Source organism: Psammomys obesus, unplaced genomic scaffold, assembly GCF_907164565.1.
Source record: "Psammomys obesus unplaced genomic scaffold, mPsaObe1.curated_primary_1811, whole genome shotgun sequence".
NCBI lineage: Eukaryota > Metazoa > Chordata > Mammalia > Rodentia > Muridae > Psammomys > Psammomys obesus.
This window is the reverse complement of record NW_026591598.1, coordinates 5,928,589-5,951,999: the sequence shown is the minus strand read 5'-3', so window position 1 is coordinate 5,951,999 and position 23,411 is coordinate 5,928,589. Positions and strand designations below refer to the sequence as shown.

At 38.0% G+C, this 23,411-nt stretch overlaps 1 protein-coding gene across 3 annotated transcripts in view; it reads left to right on the top strand.

The window, feature by feature from the left end:
* Zmym4 (zinc finger MYM-type containing 4) overlaps window positions 1-23,411 on the top strand; it is a 122,927-nt gene that overhangs the window by 24,359 nt on the left and 75,157 nt on the right. For all 3 annotated transcript variants that reach the window (XM_055610978.1, XM_055610977.1, XM_055610980.1), the window contains one exon: window positions 2,697-2,742. In XM_055610978.1, coding sequence (XP_055466953.1) covers window positions 2,697-2,742 — 46 coding nt within the window. Of the gene's footprint in view, window positions 1-2,696; window positions 2,743-23,411 lie in introns of those variants that run through there.

Sequence of the window (23,411 nt, the reverse complement as noted above, 5' to 3'; positions counted from 1 at the left end):
ATCTATCTATCTATCTATCTATCTATCTATCTATCTATCTATCTATCATTTATACAGCATTCTGCCTGCATGTGTGCCAAGGTCTTTCATACAGTAAAACTTGCTTTTTTAGACTTATTTATTTATTTATCATTTATACAGCATTCTGCCTGCATGTGTGCCTGTGTGCCAGAAGAAGGCACCAGATTTCACTATAGATGGTTGTGAGCTATCATGTGGTTGCTGGGAATTGAACTCAGGACTTTTGGAAGAACAGCCGGTGCTCTAAACATTAGAGCCATCTCTCCAGCCCCGCAAAACTTGCTTTTTAAAAAAAAAAAAAAAAAAAAAAAAAAAGATTTACTTACTTTTACTTTCTATGTGAAAGTTTTACCTGCAGAGGTCAGAAGAAGGCATTGAATCCCCAGGAACTGGAGTAACAGCATGGTTGTCAGCCACCATGTGGGTGTTGGAAGTTGAGGCATCTCTGTAGTGCCACCCACCAACCTCACTTTGAGACAAGGTCTCACTATGTAGCTTTGGCTCACCTGGAACTCCTGTGTAGACCAGGTTGGTCTGGAACTCACATATTGGTCTGCCTCTGTGTCCTAAGTGCTGGACTTAAAGGGTGTGTCAGCACACCCAGCTCTAAAGTCTCCAAAACTTTGAATATGAAGGATTGTTGAACTTTATCAGATTCTTCTTCAGTGTCAATTGAAATAATTTTGTGGTTCCTATCCCTTGAGTTTATTTATGTGGTATATCACATTGATTTATGTGTATCCAGCCAACTATAGATTGGCTCAAAAATATTATTTATTTATGTACATTTCTGTGTGTGTGAGAGAGAGAGAGAGAGAAGAGAGAGGAAAGAGAGGAGAGAGAGAGATTGAGGATGTGCCTGCAGAGGACAAGAAGAGGGTGTTGGATTTCCTGGAGCTGGAGTTACAGACAGTTGTGAACACGCGGTTGAGGTGCTAGGAGCTGAATTGCCGTCTTGGAAGAGCCCCAAGTGCTCTTAACTGCAGTGTTGTCTCTTCTGTCTCTGCTGTTGATTTCTTGAATATTTTGTAAAAAATCATCCTACTTGAAATGTGTTCCTATTCCTAATAACATTTTTTTCTTAAAAAATTGTTAGTGTACAAAATAATGGGTTTCATTTTAACATTGTCTTAACATATGTCACTGTTTTTGCTCACATTCATGCTGTCATTATGCTTTTCTGTCTTTCTTCCTCTCCTCTTGCTGGTCCCTTCCTTCCTCCATTGGTCTCTCTTCTGCCCTCAGGTCACCCATATGTACATATATGTTACTAGATCTAGATTTTGTATGAGAGAAAACCTGCTGTTTTTCTGTTATGACCAAACTCTTCTCAACTGCTTGTTCCAGTTACTACTACAGCTTTGGGCTATTCAATTAATTATGGTACCTGTAGATGTTGATAACTTTGTTTCCTTTTTCCTATTTTTTTTAAAAGATTTATTTATTATTTATACAGTTTTCTGCCTGCATGCCAGAAGTGGGCACCAGATCTCATTATAGAGGGTTATGAGGCACCATGTGGTTGCTGGGCTTGAACTCAGGACCTTTGGAAGAACAGTCAGTGCTCTTAACCTCTGAACCATCTTTCCAGCCCCCTTTTTCCTATTTTTATACTTCATATTTCTTCAGTTTTTTTTTTTTAATCAACCAGTAGTTTTAGAACAAGGTAAATTTGGTAATCATTTGTAATAATTGGTAATCATATTACCATTTTAATAATAATTAATTGTAATAATAAATGGTAATAATAAGTAATTGACATAATTGGTGTTGCTTGCCAACTTCAGCTAATTGTTAGTGGATGTCTAGAGTTTTGATAGCACCTGTACTTTGTAGGTGAGAGTGCGATGGCTGAGTAGTGATGGGAAGAAAAGTTCAGTAGTAAGGGACAGGTAGGAGCGAAGAATTTCCTGTTTTTAATATTTAGTAAATTTGAAAATTGGGGCTGGAGAGATGGCTCTGCGGTTAAGAGTACCAGTTGTTCTTCCAGAGAACAGGTTCAATTCCCAGCACCCACATGGCAGATCACAATTGTCTGTAACCTTTGTTCCAGGGGATCTGACATCCTGATACAAACATACATACAGTCAAAACACCAGTGTACATTAAAATAAAAATAAGTAAATCTTTAAAAAAATTTTGAAGATTGTAGCATATTAAATATTAAATACTTGTTAAACTCCCAGAAAAAAAATACTTGTGAAAACCAGGAATTGGCAGATAGCATAGTTATTTAGCAATAGTTTGGAGTACATTACTAAACATTAAAAAGTAGCTTTATATTGAAATCACAAAGGTGAACCTCTTGATATCCTTTAGTATCACTTCCCAATGTGACTTTGAGCTGTGCTAGTGTTATGGTTCAGAAATGTTCTCTAATTATCTTTGCGAAGTGCTTGCCGGCTCTCGTGGCTTATGCTTGAAATCCCAGCATTTTGAAGGCTGAAGCAGAGAAGAGTACCATGAATTCCAGGAGTGTCCTCTGCTTTATTTCTGCTTGCTGTCTATTTTAAAGGTCTAGAATTACCTCAGATTTTGATCTGTTTTTGTCTTAGTCCCCACATACTCCACAGGAGCCATTGCCACAGCATGCTACTGTGGGAGTAGATAGGGATTCCAGAAAATAAGACTGAAATATTTGAGAGTAATGTTATTTCTCTCTCTCTTTTTTTCAGTTTGAGCAGAAAAGTGATGCAGTTTTTGATGAAATTGTAGAGAACTGTAAGTACAATTTGAGAAAAAATAAATGGTTATGTTTTGATAGGTTAAGTGGATTTAGCATTTAATAAGCATTAGAGTGTTTAGTTAGTGTTGAATTGTGTGATGGTTCAATTTGATTTAGTTTCAATGTCATTAAGTTGAGGTGTTTAGAATCTTTTTTATTGTTCAGTAAACCTTTCCATTTTTATTGTGCTAAAATATAGCAATATTTTGTGTTAGTATGAGTTATATAGGTTGTACTTAACCTTTTTTTTTTTTTTTTTTTTTTTAAAGAACACACTCTTTTTTTTTTTTAATTTATTTATTTATTATTTATACAGAGTTCTGCTTACATGTACACCTGCATGACACAAGAGGACACCAGATCTCATTACAGATGGTTGTGAGCCACCATGTGGTTGCTGGGAATTGAACTCAGGACCTTTGGAAGAGCAGTCAATCCTCTTAACCTCTGAGCCATCTCTCCAGCCCAACCTTTTTTTTTTTACAGGTTTTTTTAACTTTGCTTGCGGTCTTCTTAGATGCTGTATGATAGATTATAAAAGTAATACATTCTATTACAGTACAAAATGAAGAAAGTAGAAATTAAATATTTTCAAAAGATTTAATGAGCTTTAAGAGTTAATATATATCTTTCCAGACTTTTTCTGTGACTGTATACATATATGTTTTATGAGATTTATGTTCAGTAACCACATGAATATTGTTCCTGCTTTTTTCATTCAGTTGTATAAGACAACATTATGCATCAGTGAATATAGAATTAGTATGTGTATCTTTTTAATTGCTACTGGGTATCTTATTATAGGGCTGTACTATAACTAGCTTCCCAATTTTTTTATTATAAACAACACAATATGTTCTGTTATATACGTTGTTTACTTGCTCAAGTATTTCTGTAAAATAAATACTAAGTAGAATTGATGAATTTGACAAGAATGTTTACATACTTGTTTAAGTGTGGTAAGTTTTGTCATCTAGAAGTCATTTTTTCCACCCTTCTTTGGGTTTTTGAGATAGGGTTTCTCTGTGTATACCTGGCTGTCCTGGACCTCCTGATGGGATTATGGGCGTGAGCCTCTACCACCTGGCTGTTATCTAGAGTCCTCTTTCTTTTTCCCTCCCCTCGGTTTGTTTTTTGTTTTTTTGGGTTTCTCTGTGTAGCTTTGGCTGTTCTAGAGCTCATAGAAATCTGCCTGTCTCTGCCTCCCCAGGCTGGGACTACAGGCTTGTGCCAGGAGTCATTTAGAATTCTTAAAGAAGATTGTATTTCTTTTTCTTTACCCTACCTCTGCTTATAGATCTGTGAGTACCTTCTTTCTGCAATTAGTTTGATAACATTTTGAATGATAACTGATAATAACTAATTTTCCTCTTAAGTGGATTTAGCTCTTGAATGTCCTTCTTGTTGCAAGCAATAGAGTCTAGCTGGAAGAAACATACATTGATTGATTGATTGATTGATTGATTGATTGTGGTCCTAAGGATTAAGTCCAGTGCTTCACATTAGCTGAGCAATTGCTCTGTCACTGAATAGTATTGCTACATCCCTAGAAGAAACATTGTAGATGTACAACTAATATTTCACAGTATTTAATGAGAAGTAAAGAACAAAATTTAAGACTTTTCAGCAAAAGATCATGAGCCTTTGCTTTTATAATGTCTTCAGAAAGTAGTTTTGTTTGAGTGACTGTTTTTTGAGGTGGAGCCTCTCGTAGTCCAAGCTGGTCTGGAACTCAGTATATGTAGATAAGGCTGGCCTTGAACTCAGAGGCTTGTTTGGCTTTGCCTTCTGAGTACTGGGAATAAAGGCATTTGCCACTGTGCCTAGCTTGAATGACTTAAAAAATGTATTTTTAATTTTGTCTCTGCGTGTGTCTTTGTATGTGCAATGAGTCTTGGAGGAGGCCAGAAGCAGCAGCTCCCCTTGATGCTGTCGTTTACAAGTTGTCTGACGCAGATACTGGAATGGTCCTTGCTCTTAACTGCCGAGCTGTCTTTCTAAACTCTTGGTTGATTTTTTTGTCATTTTATGTATGTGGATATTTGGCCTGCATGCATGTGTACCACATGCCTGTCTGGTATGTATGCGTCCTTTAGAGTATGAGTGGTTGTGAGCTGTGTGTTTCATTTGTGTACAGTCAAACACAGGTTTGGAAGAGCAGCCAGTGATTTTAACCACTGAGCGCTCTGCCCTCCAGAAGTCTTTCCTTTTGGATTTTTCTAGATTACTTTCATATCTTGTGTTTTAACAGTTTTTGTCTTGTTTTTATTTGACAGTATGATAGAAATCACATACTAAAAATAAGATCAAGTCAAAACATTGAACAGTTTTTTGAATTTGTGTAATTCAGTCAGCTAACAGAACTAACAATTTTGCAAACAAAATTTGATACTATTGTTGGTTTCAGTAAAAGAAATAAGAATATATATACATACCAGACTAGTATGACTTGATTTTAGAGTAGATATTTTCATGTATTTTTTACTTTTTTATATGTATATTCATTTAAAATTGCAAGTTAATATAGAAAGACTATAATTGGGCCAACTTGATATTTCTGCTCATCTTTGAACTCATAATTGGTAGTCAGGAAAACAGATATTAAAATATAGCAGCTAGAACTCATCCCTCTACCATACTTTCTCATTTTCATTACTTTTTACCACTATACTTTTTTAACCAAATAATTTTTCAATAGTTGGTATAAACTCCCCTTTTCTCAGTTCTGTATGTTATTAATAGATGTGAACTAAGTAGTTTTCTTTTTTGCATTCATTATTTTATGTTATATTATTTATATTTGGAGACAGTTTTACTATGTAGCCCTGGTTAGCCTGAAACTCACTGTGTGTATGAGATTGGCCTCTCAAGTGCTAGGATTAAAGACATGCATCACCATGCCCAGCTTCCATCAAAGATTTGTGTTCAGTAAAAGTCCCTGAGATCACCAACTTGTCATTAAAGAACAGTTAACATCACTGTTAAAGAGTAAATTCATTGAGAATAGACTCTACAGTTTAAAAAAAATAAGCATTGCTAATTTGTTCATGAAGTAATAGTTGCTTAGATTCAGAACACTTGTTTCGATTACTAGTTGGGAAAAGTCATATGTATTTTTTTTTCTCTTTTAAATGGTAAAGAACAGTTTTATTAGGAAAATGAAGACGACATACCTTGAATAGTTAAATTATAGTAATAATATAGAAGGGTCAGAAATATACTGATGTCTTTGAAGATTTTGATTCCATTTACATGCACCCGATTCTTTTAAAAAAATTCTGTTAGTTTTATTAATTAGGAAAACAATAGGTTCCACCCTGTTATACATTTCTCTGATTTAATTTTTTTTTATGTTTTACTAATTTAATTTTATTTTATGTGCATTAGTGTGAAGGTGTCAGATCCCTTGGAGTTGGGGGCATAGACAGTTGTGAACTGCCATGTGGGTGCTGGGAATTGAACCCCGGTCCTTTGGCAGAGCAGACAGTGCTCTTAACTGCTGAGCCATCTCTCCAGTTCCCTCTGATTTAATTTTAATTGTAATTTAAATTTATTTTATTTTTTTTTAAACTTTTAAAGATTTTATTTATTTATTTTATGCATATTAGTGTTCTAAGAGAGCAGTAGAGGGTGTAGATGGTTGTGAGCCACCATGTGGTTGCTGGGAATTGAACTCAGGACCTCTGGAAGAACAGACAGTGCTCTTAACCACTGAGCCATCTCTCCAGCTCCTAACTTAAATTTATTGTTGTATGCCCAGAGTTAGGCCCAGGTATGTCACAGTACACCTGAGAAGGTCAGAGGACAATTAAGGATTTTATTTTTCTGTTCGCCTTATGTGGGCTCCAGAAATCAACTCCTGTCTGTAGACTTGCTCAGCGATTGTTTTTCTCCCGAGCTATCCAACTGCTTCTCTTGTCTTTTTGAAACATGATCTTACTCTGTAGGCCAGGCTTGCCTCACACTGTATAATTCAGGCTGGTCTTAATCTTGCCTTCTACCTTAGTTTTTTTCTTCTTTTCTTCCTTTTGTTTGTTAGTTTGGTTTTTTTGAAACAGGTTTCTCTGTGTAACAGAGTGTGGCTGTCCTGGGCTCATTTGGTAGATCTGGCTGCCTGTGCTCCCTGAGTGCTGGTTTTAAAGGTGTGCACCACCATACCTAGCCTACCTTAGTTTCTTTCTTTTCTTTTTAGTTTTTTTTCTTTTCCTTTCCTTTCTTTTCTTTTCTCTTCTTTCTTATTTATTTATTACGTATAGAAGAGGGCACCATATCTCATTATAGATGGTTGTGAACCACTGTGTGGTTGCTGGGGATTGAACTCAGGACCTCGAGAAGAGCAGCCAATGCTCTTAACTTCTGAGCCATCTCTCCAGCCCTTACCTTAGTTTCTTACGTGTTGTGATTATATATTATGTGAGCCATCATACCTAGCTTCTCATAATAGAGAACCCAGGTTCTCTATTTCATACGGCTTTATGGTTACAGAAATCTGGTTAAGGTGACAGGTACTGCTGTGGTATGCATACACATGTGCAGGCAAAAAACACACATACACATAACGTAATAAAATTAAAAAAATAAAATAAATAGACCATTTGAAGCTCCCTGTTCTCTGATGACTCTGGCTTGTATCAAGCTGACATAAAACTGGCCAGCACAGCCTCCTACTGCACAGATTACAAGTGTGTGCCACCACACCCAATTTTAGTCTCCTAAATAAAGAACTGGTCTAGAAATGCTATCTGAATACTTAAATTTACCTTTTGTTTGCCAAACTAGCTTCAAAGAAACTTTGAAGTCATAGTCTCATTGTTGAGTTTGTTTTTGCTTTCGAATAAGACTGAAGATCACTTAGTAAAGAACAGAACGAAATTTTTATTAGGTGTGTGCTATTTGCTACAGTGGCCACCTGGATGAAGATGCTATTTTTATGTTTTTACTTAGGATAAAAACAAAACAGTGTATTTTGCCTGCATGTGTGTATGCACACCACATCAGTACCTGTTGCCTGTGGAGATCACCTGGGACTGGAGTTGCCAGTTACATGGTTGTGAGCTACCATGTTGGTCCTTGGAATAGAGTCCTCTGGAAGAACAGCCAGTGCTCTTAATCGATGAGCCATCTCTCTGTGCCCTACAGTTTAGCTTTTAAGTGATAGCCTGAATGCAGGTTTACCTAAATCGAAGTCTCTCTTAAATCCTTCATCACTTATTTCTGTGGTTTTTTTTTTTTCTTGAGATAAGATGTTGCTGTTTTGTCATGGATGATATTGGGCTTCTGATTTCTCTAGTGCTGGGATTACAGGCATACTCTACCTGATTTTGTACTTGGCTCTTTTGAGACATGGTCACTTGTAGCCTAGAATAATTTCATATTCTCTATATAGCTGAGTTTGTCCTTGAACTGTTGGCTGTCTATCTCTCTATCTTCCATGTGCCAGAAGCATGAACTGCCATACCTTGCTTAGTTTCAATATATTTATGCTAAAATATCCATTCACAATGTTTGAAGACTCCAAAGAATACACAATAATGGACAATGTTTTTTTTTGTTTTTTGTTTTTGTTTTCAAGAGAGGGTTTCTCTGGGTAGTCCTGGCTGTCCTGGACTCACTTTGTAGACAAGGCTGGCCTTGAACTCAGAGATCCAGCTGCCTCTGCCTCCAGAGTGCTGGAATTACAGGCATGTGCCACCACACCCTGTTAATTTTTTTTAAAGCTAATTTGGTTAATGTTCTTTTCTTCTTATTAATTAATTAATTTATTATTTTTACAGCATTCTGCCTGCATGCCAGAGGAGGGCACCAGATCTCAGTATAGATGGTTGTGAGCCACCATTTAGTTGCTGGCAATTAAAGTCAGGACCTTTGGAAGAGAGCAGCCAGTGCTTTTAATCGCTGTGCCATTTCTCCTGCCCCAGTTTTTATTTTTTGTTTAGAAAGTTAGAGAAATGATTTTCCTTATTTTTGTTGGGGTGGAGGGAAGAAAGGAGGTGCTGCACAGGTGAGACAGTTGAGCCACCTGACTCCGATGCTGGGAGACTATCGGTGCACTTAACCATTGAGCCATTGTTCAGCCTAGTGGAAACCAAAGTTTGTTTTTTTTTAACCTGTATTTATGTCTGTGGGTGTCTGATTTTGGAGTTACATACAATTCTGAGCTGCCACGTGGTTGCTGGGAATTGAACTCAGCATCTTTTGGAAGAATAGCCAGTGTTCTTAACTTCTGAACCATCTTTCCAGCCCCAAAACCAAAGTCTTAAATTTACTTAGGGATAAAATATTGCTAAAAAACAGATATTATTATTATTTGAAAAACAACACAATTCTCAGTGTTGTTTTAGTTTATAAAATAATTAAACTATATTAAAATTCAAGTGGACTTGATAAATATCTGTAGAACATTTTATTCAATAGAAGCAGAATATACCGTTTTCTCAGCACCATATGGCACTTTCTTTAAATATACATTCTCAGACACAAAACAAGTGTTTGTACGTAGAAAAGAATCTCTCTAACCTTATCTTTTCTGATGAAAGTACAAAAACTAGACGTCAGTAGCAAGAGAAATGATAGAAACTGTACAACTGTGTTAAGTGTAGTAATAAATAGTATTATTAAATAATAACAGCCTTGAATGACCAGCATGTCAGTGGAGAGATCTGAAGAAGTTAAAAGGATTTCAGAATTGAAAGAAAATAAGCAAACAGGTCACCAGAACCTTAGGGTACAGTGAAGGCAGTACTCAGAGGAAATCTTATAGCTATGATAAATAGCTTATATTAAAAAATAGAGGGGCTGGAGAGATGGCTCAGCATTTAAAGTACACACTGCTCTTGCAGAGCACTGTTTTTACATATTTACTGAGTTCAGTTCCTAGCACCTACATGGTCAGTTCAAAATCATCTGTAACTCCAGCTTCTCAGGAATGTACCAGCTTTTTCTAGAGTCCAGGGGTACTTCTGTTCAAGTGCAAGTATCCTACACAAACATGTGCAAATACGTAATTATAATTTTAAAAGTTTAAAGGTCAGGCATGTTAGTACATGCCTTTAATCCTAGCATTTGTGGGTTTGTAGACAAGACATCTCTGTTAATTTAAGGTCTTACCTAGAACATGAGAAGATGTTCTAGGCCAGCAAGGGCTACATAATGAGAATCTTTAAAAAACAAGCCAGGCTTGGTGGTGTATGCCTGTTACCTAGTGCTTGGGGAGGCAGAGGCAGGTGAGTTTGAAGCCAGCTTGGCCTACAAAGCCAATCCAGGACAGCCAGGGGTACACAGAGAAATTCTGTCTCAATAAAGCAAAAACAACAACAACCACAAACAAACAAAACAAAAGAAAAACAACAAACAAAAGACAACAAAAACATAAACACAAAACAGCAGCAACAAAAACAAAACCCAGATAGACCTCAAATAAATAATCTAATGATACACTTCAAGATTCTAGAAAAATAAGAACTATTCAAACCCCAAAGTAGTAAACATTAAAAATTAATAAAGATCAGACCAAAAATGTAATGAAACAAATTAAAAGTACAGTATATGTAATTAGAGCTGATTTTCTGAGGGAGAATGAAAAATTCGGAGAAATCCCTAGCTGCGCTAATGAAAATAGAGTGAAGTGTCAAATTAAAAAATAAAAAGGGAAGGTTTTAGTGAAACCATCCAGTGAGAAAGTATCATTAGGGAGTACTTTGTAAACTTACATTACAAAAAACTGTAGAATCTAATAGAAGAAATGGATAAATTTGACTAACCAAATTAAATAACACAGAGCTAGAACAATCAACAGAATTGAAATGATAGTAAAATGTCTCCAAACAAAGATCAGCTCAAGACTGGACAGATGCACTACCCGATTCTACCAGCCCTTAATGAAGAGCTTACACCAGTGTCCCTCAGATTGTTGTATACAGTAGACGTGGAAACCACCAGATTCGCTCTGCCCAGGGCTGATTAGGTGCCTGTGCACACACGCACACATACATACGCGTGTGTGCTCTCTCCCTCTCATACACATACACACATACACATCAGTTATTTCGGTGAGGAGGGAGACAAAATTATCCAACATTTTTGCAAACTGGATTCAAGAACACATTAAGAGTATATGTCATGAACAAGTTTATTTTATTACAGTGATTGTAAAATTAATAGTATGGGCTTTTTCTATGCCTGGTCTCTAGCTCCCAGACAGTGACATGGAGACCTATTGTATTTATTAGTAAGCTTCAAAGCACTATAGGTGGGCAGACTCTCCTTTATTCTAACCTGACTATGCTGCTCTGGATATTTCCCAGCCATGTGCCTCATTACCTGCCATCTAGTCTCAACCTGGCTACTCCTGCTCCATCTGTCTCCTCATGGTAACCTTCTCATGGTCTGTAAAAGGAACTTTTATTCATCTGTTTCAGTTGTTGTCTCGGAGGCTTACTGCCTCCTTCTGCTAACATAGGCCTAGTCCTGGAAGCTTCTAGCCTCCATAAAATCTAATCTAGGCCTAGAATGTTTTTCAGCATCCGAGACTTACTGCTTTACCTAGCTCACCTTTCTTGTTCTCACTGAGCTCTGAGCTGGCTGGTTCAACTCAGCTGTTTTGGCTCAAACTCCTCTTCCAGTTGCCTTATTCAATCTGGCTTCTCTCTCTGCCTCTCAATTTCTTTGTTTGGCTTCAGACTAACTCAAGCAATCTGCTTTAACTTCCTGGCCCCTGTCATTCTCTGGCTCGTTGGTCTTCACTGAGTTCTCTCTCTGCAACCTGACTCTATTACTGTCCTGGTAAAAACTGCCTCTTTTCACTCTGCATTTCCCCTTAAGTAGCTTCTCTATCCTCTCAGAGTTGGCTGCATCCTATTCTGTCAAATCTTCTCTGATTTGTCATCTTTTCTGCCACACAGACATAACTTTCAGACATGGGCGCTTCCTTCTACAAACTTAACGTTACGTTCATTGCTTGGGATTAAAGGCATGTACCACCACTCCTGAACCTAAGCTTTTCTTTACCTCAAGCTTGCTCTGTTCCAGGCTGGCCTTGAACTGATATCTACTTGCCTCAGTCTCCTGGATTAACGGTGTGTCTATATTCCAGCAAGATCACACAGACCTACCTAGAAGATCTTTGGATGTGATCTCTTGCTAGCTGGATCACACAACCCTGGAAGACCTTTAGATATGGTCTTTTGCTAGAACAGCCATGTTCTGATCAAAAATCTGCTACAATGTTCACTCTTCTCTCTCTCTTTCTACCTGGGACTCTCTCTAACTGGGATTGGAAGTCCTGTTTCAACTCTCCTCTCTTGTCCAGCTGTTGGTGTTCAGTTCTTTATTAACTAATCAGAGATGAAAGTTTTTATACAACATTGAGACAGAAGATTCTGGGCTGGAGAGATAGCTCAGCTGTTAAAGGCTAGGCTCTCAACCATAAGTATAAGAAACAGGAGATTTTTCAATAGTAATGACAATGTCCATGTCCAGATCTCTGGGCACAGAAATCAGTATCTGAATACACAGTGCACAAAACTATTTCCCAGCAAGGGTTGATATTAGGTCTTAAACCTGGGACAAATGGCTAACTGAGGTGCCAGTTTAACACCATAGTGGACCTGGCCTTCAAGGTCTCCCAGCATCCCTCAGTCTGTACCTTTTAAATAGTATGGCTGTCATATTTTCTCCCTTACCCTAAACTTTTTCAGCCTAGGGCTGCTCTTTTCCCAGATGTCTTGTATATAATCCAGCTATTTTATTTACTTTGCCCTTTTTGTCTACCCTTTTCTTTCCTTTCCCCTCCCTCTTCACATGGCCTAGTTCAGGGTCATGTTCATTCTGGACTCTCCCAGATACTCCTGCCTCTATCTATGCACTCGCTTTTATTGACAATAAACTTTTTCCTCCATCATATGTAGGAACAGTTGTGCCCACTTTTTAAATTTCTTTTTTTATTCATTTGGTGCTGAAATCCTACTTCCTGCTAACAGCTGCAATGCTTCGCATTCAGATATCAGTAAGTGTAATTTAGGATAGAAATAGACAGAAACAACATGGTCTCAGATGATGCCTTCATAAAAAGTTCAACATCCCTTCATGGTAAAAGTCCTGAGTTAACTAGGAAGAGAAGTAATACATTTCCATGTAATAAAGAACACTTACAACAAACCTTTCCTGAATATTATATGAAGTTTAGAAAAACTGAGACTACGTCCTCTAAGTCTGGAAATGACACAAAGATGCCTCTCTTAGCTCAAAGTCTTACGTAGAGCCTAAGATAGAATAAAGAAAAGGAATACAAATAGGAAAGGAAGAATTAATTTCTATTTTCAAGTGACACGATCCACCACAAAACTCTAATATTTGAGAAATATTTTTAACAATGTGGTAGAGTACAAAATCAACCTATAAAAATCAGTATATGTCAATAATAAACTTTTTAAATCATTTTATCAATAGCCTTTTAAAATATATCAGTAATAAACTTGCCAAGAAAGAAAAAGGGGAAAAAAACTCATCCATAATAGCTTCAAAAGAAAACCAGAAACAAACCAGCTGTAGGAGTAAACATAAGCATGAAATAAAAGACCTTTATACTAAAAACTGTGAACACTGAGGAAGCCAGGGAAAGGAGTCACATAATCATCAGTTGGAAAAGTAATGTTATAAAAATGACTATGTCAGTAAAAGTAATTTGCAGATTCAATATATTTCCCGTCAAAGCCCAATGGTATTCACAGAATTAGAAAAAAGATATTGAAGCAAAAGATCACAAATAGCTAAGACAATTTTATGCAGAAAAAAACATTGCTAGAGTTATTATAGTACCTGGTCTCAAATGATATTATATAGCCTAGTAAGAAAACCAGAATGATATTGACACAGAGACAGACATGTGGACTAATTGAATGGACTCAAAGACCGGCAAAGACCTGCTAAGAAGTCCATAGTGTTGTAACCACCTGAGTTTCCTTTGAAAAGGCTCTGACAAGCATACATTGGGAAAAGAAAGCCTGTTAACGTGATACTGGGAAAATTGTATTTCTACATGTAGAAGATTGAAACAAGACCCATGTCTTCCACAGTGTACAACATTAAGGATTGATGAAAGATTTAATGTTTGAATCTTTGAAATTACCAGAGAAAAACATAGGAGAAACACTTAAAGATTAAGGGATAGGACAGGAGGTGGTGGCACCCACCTTTAATGTCAGCACTTGGGAGGCAGAGGCAGGCAGATCTATGTGAGTTCAAGGCCATCCTTGTCTACAGAGCCTAGTTCCGGGACAGCCAGGGCCACACAGAAAAAATCTATCTCAAAAAACAAACAACAACAAAACAAAAGATTAAGGGTTAGGCAGGTATTTTTTGAAAAGCAATCCAGTGGTATAGGAAACAGTACCAAGAATTGACTTAAAAGCCTTTGCACAACAAAGTCAGAGCTTACAGAAGGTTAGGGGAGTGGATCTTTCTTTACTGTACTTAAGACAGAGGTTAATATTTAGGAAATATAGAAAATGGCAAAGATCAAATACCCAAACTAAACCAAAACAGACAAAGATAAGTCATTCAATCAATAAATTTGCCGATGAATGGAATAGATACTTCTCCCCACGCTCCAAAAAAATGTATTCTGGAAGTGGGGATTTTTAGATCATATGACAATTTTAGTTTCATCTTTTTAAACTGTATTATTTTTGTAAATTGTTTACATTACATATTAGCACCAATTGTATAGAATCTTAATATATCCCCAAACCCCACATTATTTTCTGTGTTTTTGGTAGCATCTGTTGTAACTAATATGTAATATTGTTACTGCCTAGGTAGGGTTCTTGATTGGGTGTGTTTTCTCTGCCAGTTAAAAAATTAAAAGGCCAGAAAAATCTTTTAGTGTCACAACAGTTAACAATAGGGAAATTCTCAAACACAGCAGTCCAGCGAAGAAAGAATTTAGCAAGCACACAGAGAGGAACCCTGCAAAGCAAATGGGGCCTGGGAGCTGGAAAATCCACTCCTCAAGGGCTAAAGTCTTCCAATGGGTCTTCCTCCCAATGATTGGTGGCTGATGGCCACACAACTGTTAATAAATGTGTCTGATCTGCCTTGAACTACTTTGGCTAATCTGTCAGCAGGGGTCTAAGGTTTTGCCTCAGATTGGAGAGCAAAGAAGAAGCAGCCATCTTGGAAATTCACCATCTTTATTCCTAGTTATGCCGCCTCCCATCTGTTTGCCTATCAGGGAATCTAAGTCCTCAATATCTCACTGTATTGTTTACTTTTTTTTTTTTTTAAGTTTGAGTGCATGTTGGCTGTCAATGTCTTTGAAGAAATCTCTCTTCAAGTCCTTTGCCTGAGTTATAGCCAGGTTATCTGGGGTCTTTTTGTTTAATAAACCTTTTTCATACATTCTGAATATTATCCTTTTTCAGATACATGATTTGCAGAACTCTCAGATTCTATTATCTGTCTTCTCATTGTGATTGTTTTCATTGATATATAGAAGTTTTCTAGTTTCATGTGGTCTATGTTCTATCTTTGCTTTGTTACCTATAATTTTGGTGCCATGTTCAGGAAGTCATTGCCAAATTTAGGGTCATGAAGCTTTCTATCTGTTTTCTTTGAGGAATTTTGTAGTTTTGTATCTTACATATAAGATATACTAGAATTTTAAAGGTCAGATGTGATGGGTCACATCTGTATAATTTGAATATCTAGAAGGCTCAGGCAGGAGGATTATAATAATGAGTTAGAAGTCAGTCTGGGCTGTGTAGTCAGCCAATCCTAGAGTGAAATCTTGTCTCAAAAATACCCCAGACCACAACATTCTGGGAGGCAGAGACAGGCAGATCTTGGTGAGTTTGTGGCCAGCCTGGTTCACTAAGTGAACCCAGGGCAGCCAAGGCTACACAGAGAAATTCTGTCTCAAAGAACCAAAACCAGAACAAACAAACAAACAAACAAACAAACAAAAAAGCCAAAGAAAACAAAATCCCCAGACCAGTGTGCGTACCCATGCCTGCATGTGCATGTGTCTGTGTACAAAAACAGACAAAGCAAGCCTGTGCCAGGGACTAGATTCTGTTTTTTTTTTTTTTTTTAGCACTGCAGTACTTAGTTTTCTTTTTAAAGTATGTCTCAGTGTTCATGGAGTTCTTGATGTTTCCCAGTTTCCTATTATAAATTTTTCTGTGAGCATTATTGTTATGTAAATTGACTAATAACGTATAAGAAAACACCTTCTACAGGTTGGGAAGATGGCTTAGTATGTATGGGTAAAGGTATTTGTTAGGCAAGCCAGGTGACCTAGGACAGAACCTACTTCACCAGATCTCTACATGTCCACTGTAAGCACAGTATATGTGTGCTCTTCTTACCTCACACTCACAGGGACCATAATAAAAACTAGGGACTGGAGAGAAGGCGTACTGGTTAAGAATACTGGCTGTGCTTCCAGAGGACCTGGGTTGGATTCATAGTACACACATTGCGGCTCATAACAGTCTGTGGCTCTAGTTCTGGGGATTTGTTGCCTTCTTCTGGCGTCTGAAGGCATTGCATACGCGTGCTGCATAGAGGCAAGACATAAACATAGACAAAACACTCATACATAAATAACAATTCCCATATGTAGAATTCTGTCATAAGAAGAGTTTCTTACAGTAAGCCTCAGTCTGAAACAGCTTTAAAATTCATTACTCTATGGCACGGTTGATACACTTTTTAAAAATGAAAGACAGTAAACATGTTAGACTTCATGTTAGACTTTAGATGTATGTCTATGTTGCAGCAATACACCTGTGTAACAGTTAATCTGAACTGTTATAGGCAGTATGTGAATGATTTAGTGTTTGTTTCCAATGTTTATGGATGCTTTCAATTTCATATAATTCTCTTGTGTCAGAACACATTCATTTTATTTTTTCCTCAACCACTTGAAATGTGAAAACGAGTAGCTCATGGTGCATATGAGATTAACAGGTAACTCTTGGGATTTGTATACAGTTTAATTCTGCTTGTTAGGTGATTGCTAAGGAGTATAAATTCTCAAGTTTTGTAGGAATACAAAATTTAATTCTTGTGGGCCAGTAGTGGCATACACCTTTAATCCCAGCAGAGACAGAGGCAGGTAAATCTCTGAGTTTGAGGCCAGTCTGATCCATAGATCGAGTTCCAGGACAGCTAGGACTACACAGAAAAACCTTGTCTCCCAAAACAAAAGCAAATAATTTCTGAGAATTTCATTCATTGACACTTTTGGCATTGGTGAATTAGTGTTGTAGTTACCTCAGATCGGGCCCACATATTATCTACCAAAATATAAAAATATTAACAGAATGGGACTTAAAATATGAAACTCACTTTATATATTTACTTATTTATGCTTGTGTACGTGTGTGGTTGTGCCATGTTGTACATAGAAGTCATCATACAACTTGCAGAAATCTGTTCTTTCCTTCCATCATTTTTGTCTTGAGAATCAAACTTAGGTCACCAGGCTTGGTTTGGCGTCAGTGCCATCCTGCTGGCCCTTCATTTCGAATTTTCCGGATTAATAATAATTAATAGTAATTCATTTGAACATTTTTTCATGTTTATTGGCCATTTAAAATTTTATAAGATGACTTTTAGTAAATCTATTGCCCATTTCCCATGTTGTTGATCTTTATTGAATTACGGTAGTTCTCTAACTATTTGGAGCAATTAAATTTCTAGTTACTGCATTAGCTTTTTCTCCACTGTGCGATACTTGCATATATTTAACCTAATTTTAATGTAGTTGTTAATAAATGCATTTTTTCCTCTGTGGTTCACATTTCCCCGTTATAAAATCTTGGTAAACTTTATTTATTTTATTTTTGAGACGAGGTCTCCTTACATAGCACTGGCTGTCCTGGAACTTACTATATAGACCTTCACCTGCCTCTGCCTCCCAAGTGCTGGTATTAAGGGCTCATGTCACCGTGCTGTGCTTCTGATAAACTAAAATGGAACTTTCCTCGGACACAGACATTATATTTATATGCTTAGGCACTATAGTTGGGCAGATTCTCAGCTGTTCTAAGCTGACAACCCTGGCCTGGCTAATGTCCCGCCACATGGCCCATTTGCTCTCCTCAGTACCTTAGTCCCGGCACCTGTTTCTTCCTCCATGTCAGGTTGGAGACTCTTTCCATGCCTGATTCTTTCCCAGAGTTCCTATCTCTCCACAGAAGTCCCACCTTCTTTTCCTACCTTTGCTATAGGGGGTTCAGCTCTTTATTAAACCAATCAGAAGGTGTGGAGGGAGTGTTTACAAAATATGGTGCAGCAAAGAATAACAATCCAAAGTTCTCCCAGGGCTTGTAATCAGATCTCTGCTGGTACAGAAATCAGGATTTGACTAATACAAAGGCAATCTTTACACAGTGTACAAAAGAACCACCCCAGCAATAAACTTTTTAATTTAGTATTGGATAGGACACTTTTTCTTTTTGCATGTTAATAAATTGTCTGTTATTGTTTAGTAGTTATCTTCTAAGTGATGTGCAAAAGCTACTGTTTGATTTTTATTTAACCAGTACCAGTTAAAACCAAGTTATTCAATTAAGTTAGCTGTATAGTGTCATGACAAACATACCTGAAAATTGTTTGAGGATTGTTTTACTTATTCTTGTTTCTGTTTATATTAGATTTTTGTTTAATTCTGTTTGTTTGTTTGACATAGGGTCTCACATTGGCCTTGGACTTGGCTTTTGTAGAAGAGGACAGCCTTGAATTTCTAATCCTTCTCTGTCTCTGTACATTTTCTGAGTGCTGGAGTTAGAGCTGTTTATGTTTTTATGCCTGGTTTACATGGTGCTGGCAGTGGAATTCAGGGCTTGTAGGATGAATGGCCTGCGCTGCTCCTACTGAACTGAACATCTCTTGCTGTTTTCTTAGCAAAACAAAACCATAAAATAGAAAAAAATGTAGAAGGGTTTGATTGGGTTTGCCTTAAGTATATGGACAAATGAATCTTGTCAATATACTTACTAATATCTTTCAGTTTATCTAAATATGATGCCTTTCAGTAAAAGAAAATAATTCTATAAAGAATTTTAGTACTCATGTTTTCTTATTTTAGCAATTAAGTTTTTAAAAAATTTATGTATATGGATGTTTTGCCTGCTTGTATGTCTGTGCATCACATGCATACCCTATTGACAGAGGTTAGACTGAGGATCCCCCGGAACTGGAGTAACAGATGGTTATTAGCTGTCATGTGAGAGCTGGTAACCCAACAAGGCTGTTGAGAAGAGCAGATACTGCTGAGTCATCGTTCTAGCCCTACAACATTTCAGTCTGTGACTGATTCTGGCCTTCAGTGTGGAGCAGTCCTTCCTTTATCAGTCTCTAACTGTTGGCTTTATAGTTACAGGCTGTTAAGTAAAGCTAGCAGTTAGGCCCTATTTAATTTGGCTACTGGGTTTTCTTGTTCTTGTTTTTTTTCAAGACAAGGTTTCTCTGTATAGCCCAGCCCTGGCTGTCCTGGAGCTCACTCTGTAGACCTGGTTGGCCTCCAATTTACAGAGATCAGCCTGCCTCTGCCTCCTGAGTACCGGGATTAAAGGCATGTGCTACCAATACCACCTGGTGAAAGCCGGCCCATTTTAAAAAGATGGATAGTTTTCATACAGTTCTCTTCTAAATAATTTTTATATGTTATATGTATGTTTTTGTGTGTGTGCATACACTTGAGAGAGAGATTGTGTATTTCTGTGTATGTGAGACAGGTAGAGGTGTGTGTGTATCAGTTAACAACTTTGAGACAAGATTGCTCATGCTTCATGCTCTAGGCTATCCAGCTTTTGAGCTTATGGGTGATTCTCCTAATCCACCTTTCATATTGATTATATAGGAGTGCTGGGATTACAGATGTGCATTTCCTTTTATTTTTTAGTGATTTATTTATTATATATACAGTGTTCTGCCTGCATGTATGCCTGTACTCTAGAAGAGGGCACCAGATTTCATTATAGATGGTTGTGAGCTACCATTTGGTTGTCAGGAATTGAACTCAGGACCTCTGGAAGAGCAGTCACTGCTCCTAACATCTAAGTCATCTCTGCAGCCCAAGCATTTCCTTTTTAAATACTCTCCCCAATATAGTTTCCTTTTAGTGGTGGCAAAGATCAACTTAGGATCTGGTATACATGAAGCAGGCAATTATATTTATAAAACATAAATATAATTATATTTTAATTAGGTTTATTATATCAGGCAGATATTTACCTGCTGAGGCAAGGTGCTGTTTATTTTTATCTTTTGGATTTTCGAGGCAGGGTTTCTGTGTATAATCTTGGCTATCTTTGACTCTTTTTTTGTAGATCAGGCTGGCCTTGTACTCCCAGAGATCCACCTGCAGAGTCTGGGATTTAAAGGTGTGCACCACCATGCCTGGCTACGTTTTTTCTGTAATAATTTTTTCAGCTGATTTTTTTTTTCATCTTGATCGCAGCCCCCTCTATCCTTTCTGGTCCCACCCTCTTCCCTCTTTTCCCACTTCCCTTCTCATCAGAAAAGGGGAGCTCCCCACCCCCTCATATCAACCCAACCTGGCACATCAAGTTGTATCAGGACTAAAGTGCATTCTCTTCCATTGAGGCCACACAAGGCAGCCTAGCTAGGGGAAAGTGATACAAAAGCAGACAATAGAGTCTATGTCAGAGACAGCCCCTCTTCCCCCCATCCACTTGCTAGGGGACCCACATGAGGACCAAGGTGCCCATCAGTTTTACATATGTATGGGAGGGGGTCTAGGTCCAGTCCATGCATGATCTTTGGTTAGTGCTTCAGTCTCTGTAAGGCCCCCTGGGCTTAGATTAGTTGACTTTGTTGGTCTTGTGTGGAATTCTTGTCCCTTCAGGGTCCTTCTATCATTTTCCCCACTCCTGTACAAGACTACCTCAACCCCACCTAATGTTTAGATGCAGTCTCAGGATTTGTTTCCATCTGTAGGTGGAGCCTTTCAGAGAACAAGTATATTTGGCTCCTGTCTGAGAGCAAAGCAGAGAATCATTAACAGTGTTAGAAGTTGGCTCTCTGCCATAGGGTAGCTCTCAGGTTGGGTCAGTCATTTGTTGACCATTCCCTTAATCTGTGCTCCATCTTTATCCTTGCACATCTTGTAGGCAGGGTAAATTTTGGGTTGAAGGTTTTGTGGATTGGTTGGTGTCCCCCTCTGTCCTGGAAGCTCTGCCTGGCTAGGAGGTGGCCACTTCAGTCTTCATGTTTCCCGCGTCTAGGAGTCTCAGCTAGTCACCCTGGTATCCTTCTAGGAGCCCACCACTCTCTTGCAGTCCTCCAGGTTGTTCTAGATATGCCCTCTTCCTGTTTCCCTTTTCTCTCCCAGCCCTCTCGCCTCCCACCCCACTCTGCTTACATTTGACCCCTACCTTTGCTCCCCTCCCCACATCCTCTCCCATCCAGTTCTCTCTCTTCATCCACTTCTGATGTCTATTCTGTTTCCCCTTCTGAGTGTAATTCAAACATCCTCCCTTGGCTCTCCTTGTTACTTAGCTTCTTTGGGTCTGTGGATTGTAGTATGGCAATCCTGTGGCTAATGTCTACCTCTAAGTGAGTACATACTATGTGTATCTTACTGGTTTTGAAGTATCTCACTCAACAGTATTTTCTAGTTCCATCCATTTGCTTGTAAGTTCATGATTTTCCCGCTTTTAATAGCTGAGTAGTATTCCATTATGTAAATAGAATTCTATTATGTAAATTCCATTATGTAAATGGAATACTCTGTTCATTCTTCGGTTGAGGGAGATCTGGGTTGTTTCTGGTTTCTGGCTATTATGAATAAAGCTGCTATGAAAATAGTTGAACAAATGTCCTTGTTGTATGGTGGAGCACCTTTATGATATATGCCCAGGAGCAGTATAGCTGGGTCTTGGATAGAGCTATTATTCCCAATTTTCTGAGAAAGCACCAGATTGATTTCCAAAGTGGTTGTACAAGTTTGCACTCCCACCAGCAATGTAGGAGGGTTCCCCTTGCTCCACATCCTGGCCAGCATGTGCTGTCACTTGAGTGTTTGATCTTAGCCATTCTGACAGGTGGAAGATGGAATCTCAGAGTCATTTGCATTTTCCTGATGGCTAAGGACATTGAGCATTTTTTAAAGTTCTCGGCCGTTAGAGTTCAGAATTCTGTTTAGTCCTGTACCCCATTTTTAAAAATTGGATTATTTGATTTGTTGGTGTTTAATTTTTTTTAAATAATTTTTATTTTTTTATATTAATCATAGGTTATTTACTTTGTATCCCAGCTGTAGCCTCCTCCCTCATTACCTCCCAATCCCACCCTCCCTCATCTCCTCCCTGCCCCTTTCCAAGTCCACTGTTAGGGGAAGTCTTCCCTTCCATCTGACCCTAGCTTATCGGGTATCTTCAGGACTGGCTGCAATGTCTTCCTCTTTGGCCTAGCAGGACTGCTCCTCCCTCAGGGGGTGGGGTGGGGTGGGGAGGTCAAAGAGCCAGCCATTGAGTTCATGTCAGAAATAGTTCCTGTTCCCCTTGGATCCCATTTGGAACCTGAGCTACCATGGGCTACATCCGAGCAGGGGTTCTAGGTTATATCCATACATGGTCCTGTGCCCTGATATATTTGGTCCTTGGGGAGCTTCTGTCCTCTCCAGGTGTTTAATTTCTCGAGTTCTTAATATATTTTGGATATTAGCCATTAAGCAGATGTAGGGTTGGTGAAGATCTTTTCTAGTGTATTTTGTCCTATTGATGGCGTCCATTGCTTACAGAAGCTTTTCAGTTTCATGAGGTTCCATTTCTTAATTGTTGATCTTAGAGCCTGAGCTGTTGGTGTTCTGTTCAGGAAGCTGTCTCCTGTATCAATTCCCCAGTTTTTCTTTTATTTGATTTAGTGTATTTGGTTTTATGTTGAGGCTTTTGATTGGCATAAAAATAAACAGGTTGATTAGTGGAATTGAATAGAAGACCCAGAAATAAACCCACACACTTACAGATACTTGATTTTTGACAAAGAAGTTAAAGTTATACAGTGGAAAAAAGAAAACATCTTCAACTGAATATCTGCATGTAGAAGGATGCTAGAGGATCTGTACTTATCACCCCACAAAACTTAAGTCCAAGTGTTTGTTGCTTATTAATTTATTACTTCTAAACAGTTTGTTTTGCTTTATTTTGTTTGTTATGTGTGGTCTGCACACAGGTGTAGAGAAGCTGTACATCTGTATATATATGCATATGCAAAGATTAGGGGGGAGATAATGCTGAATATTTTCTTTGTACCTCTCTTCGCTTCTGAGACAGTCTCTCTCTGAACCTGAAACTTCTCTTTAGCTAGACTGATTGTCAGCAGACTTTTTCCTATTCCCATGCTGAGGTTACCCCATGTTGGCTTTTACCAGTGTGTTAGCGATTTGAACTCAGGTCTTCTTGCTGCTTACACAGTAAGAATTTTTACTCACTGAGATATCTGCCTCTCCAGCCTTTTGGTTTTGAGACAGTCTGTGTTCCTAAGGCTGATCTCAAACACTCAAGTAATCTTCCTGCCTTAGTAACTTTAGTAAACAGGGGTTATTCACATGCCGAAGTATTTTTTCTTTTTTCTTTTTAAGTTGTGTGTGTATGTATGTATGTATGTATGTATGTATGTATGTATGTATGTATGT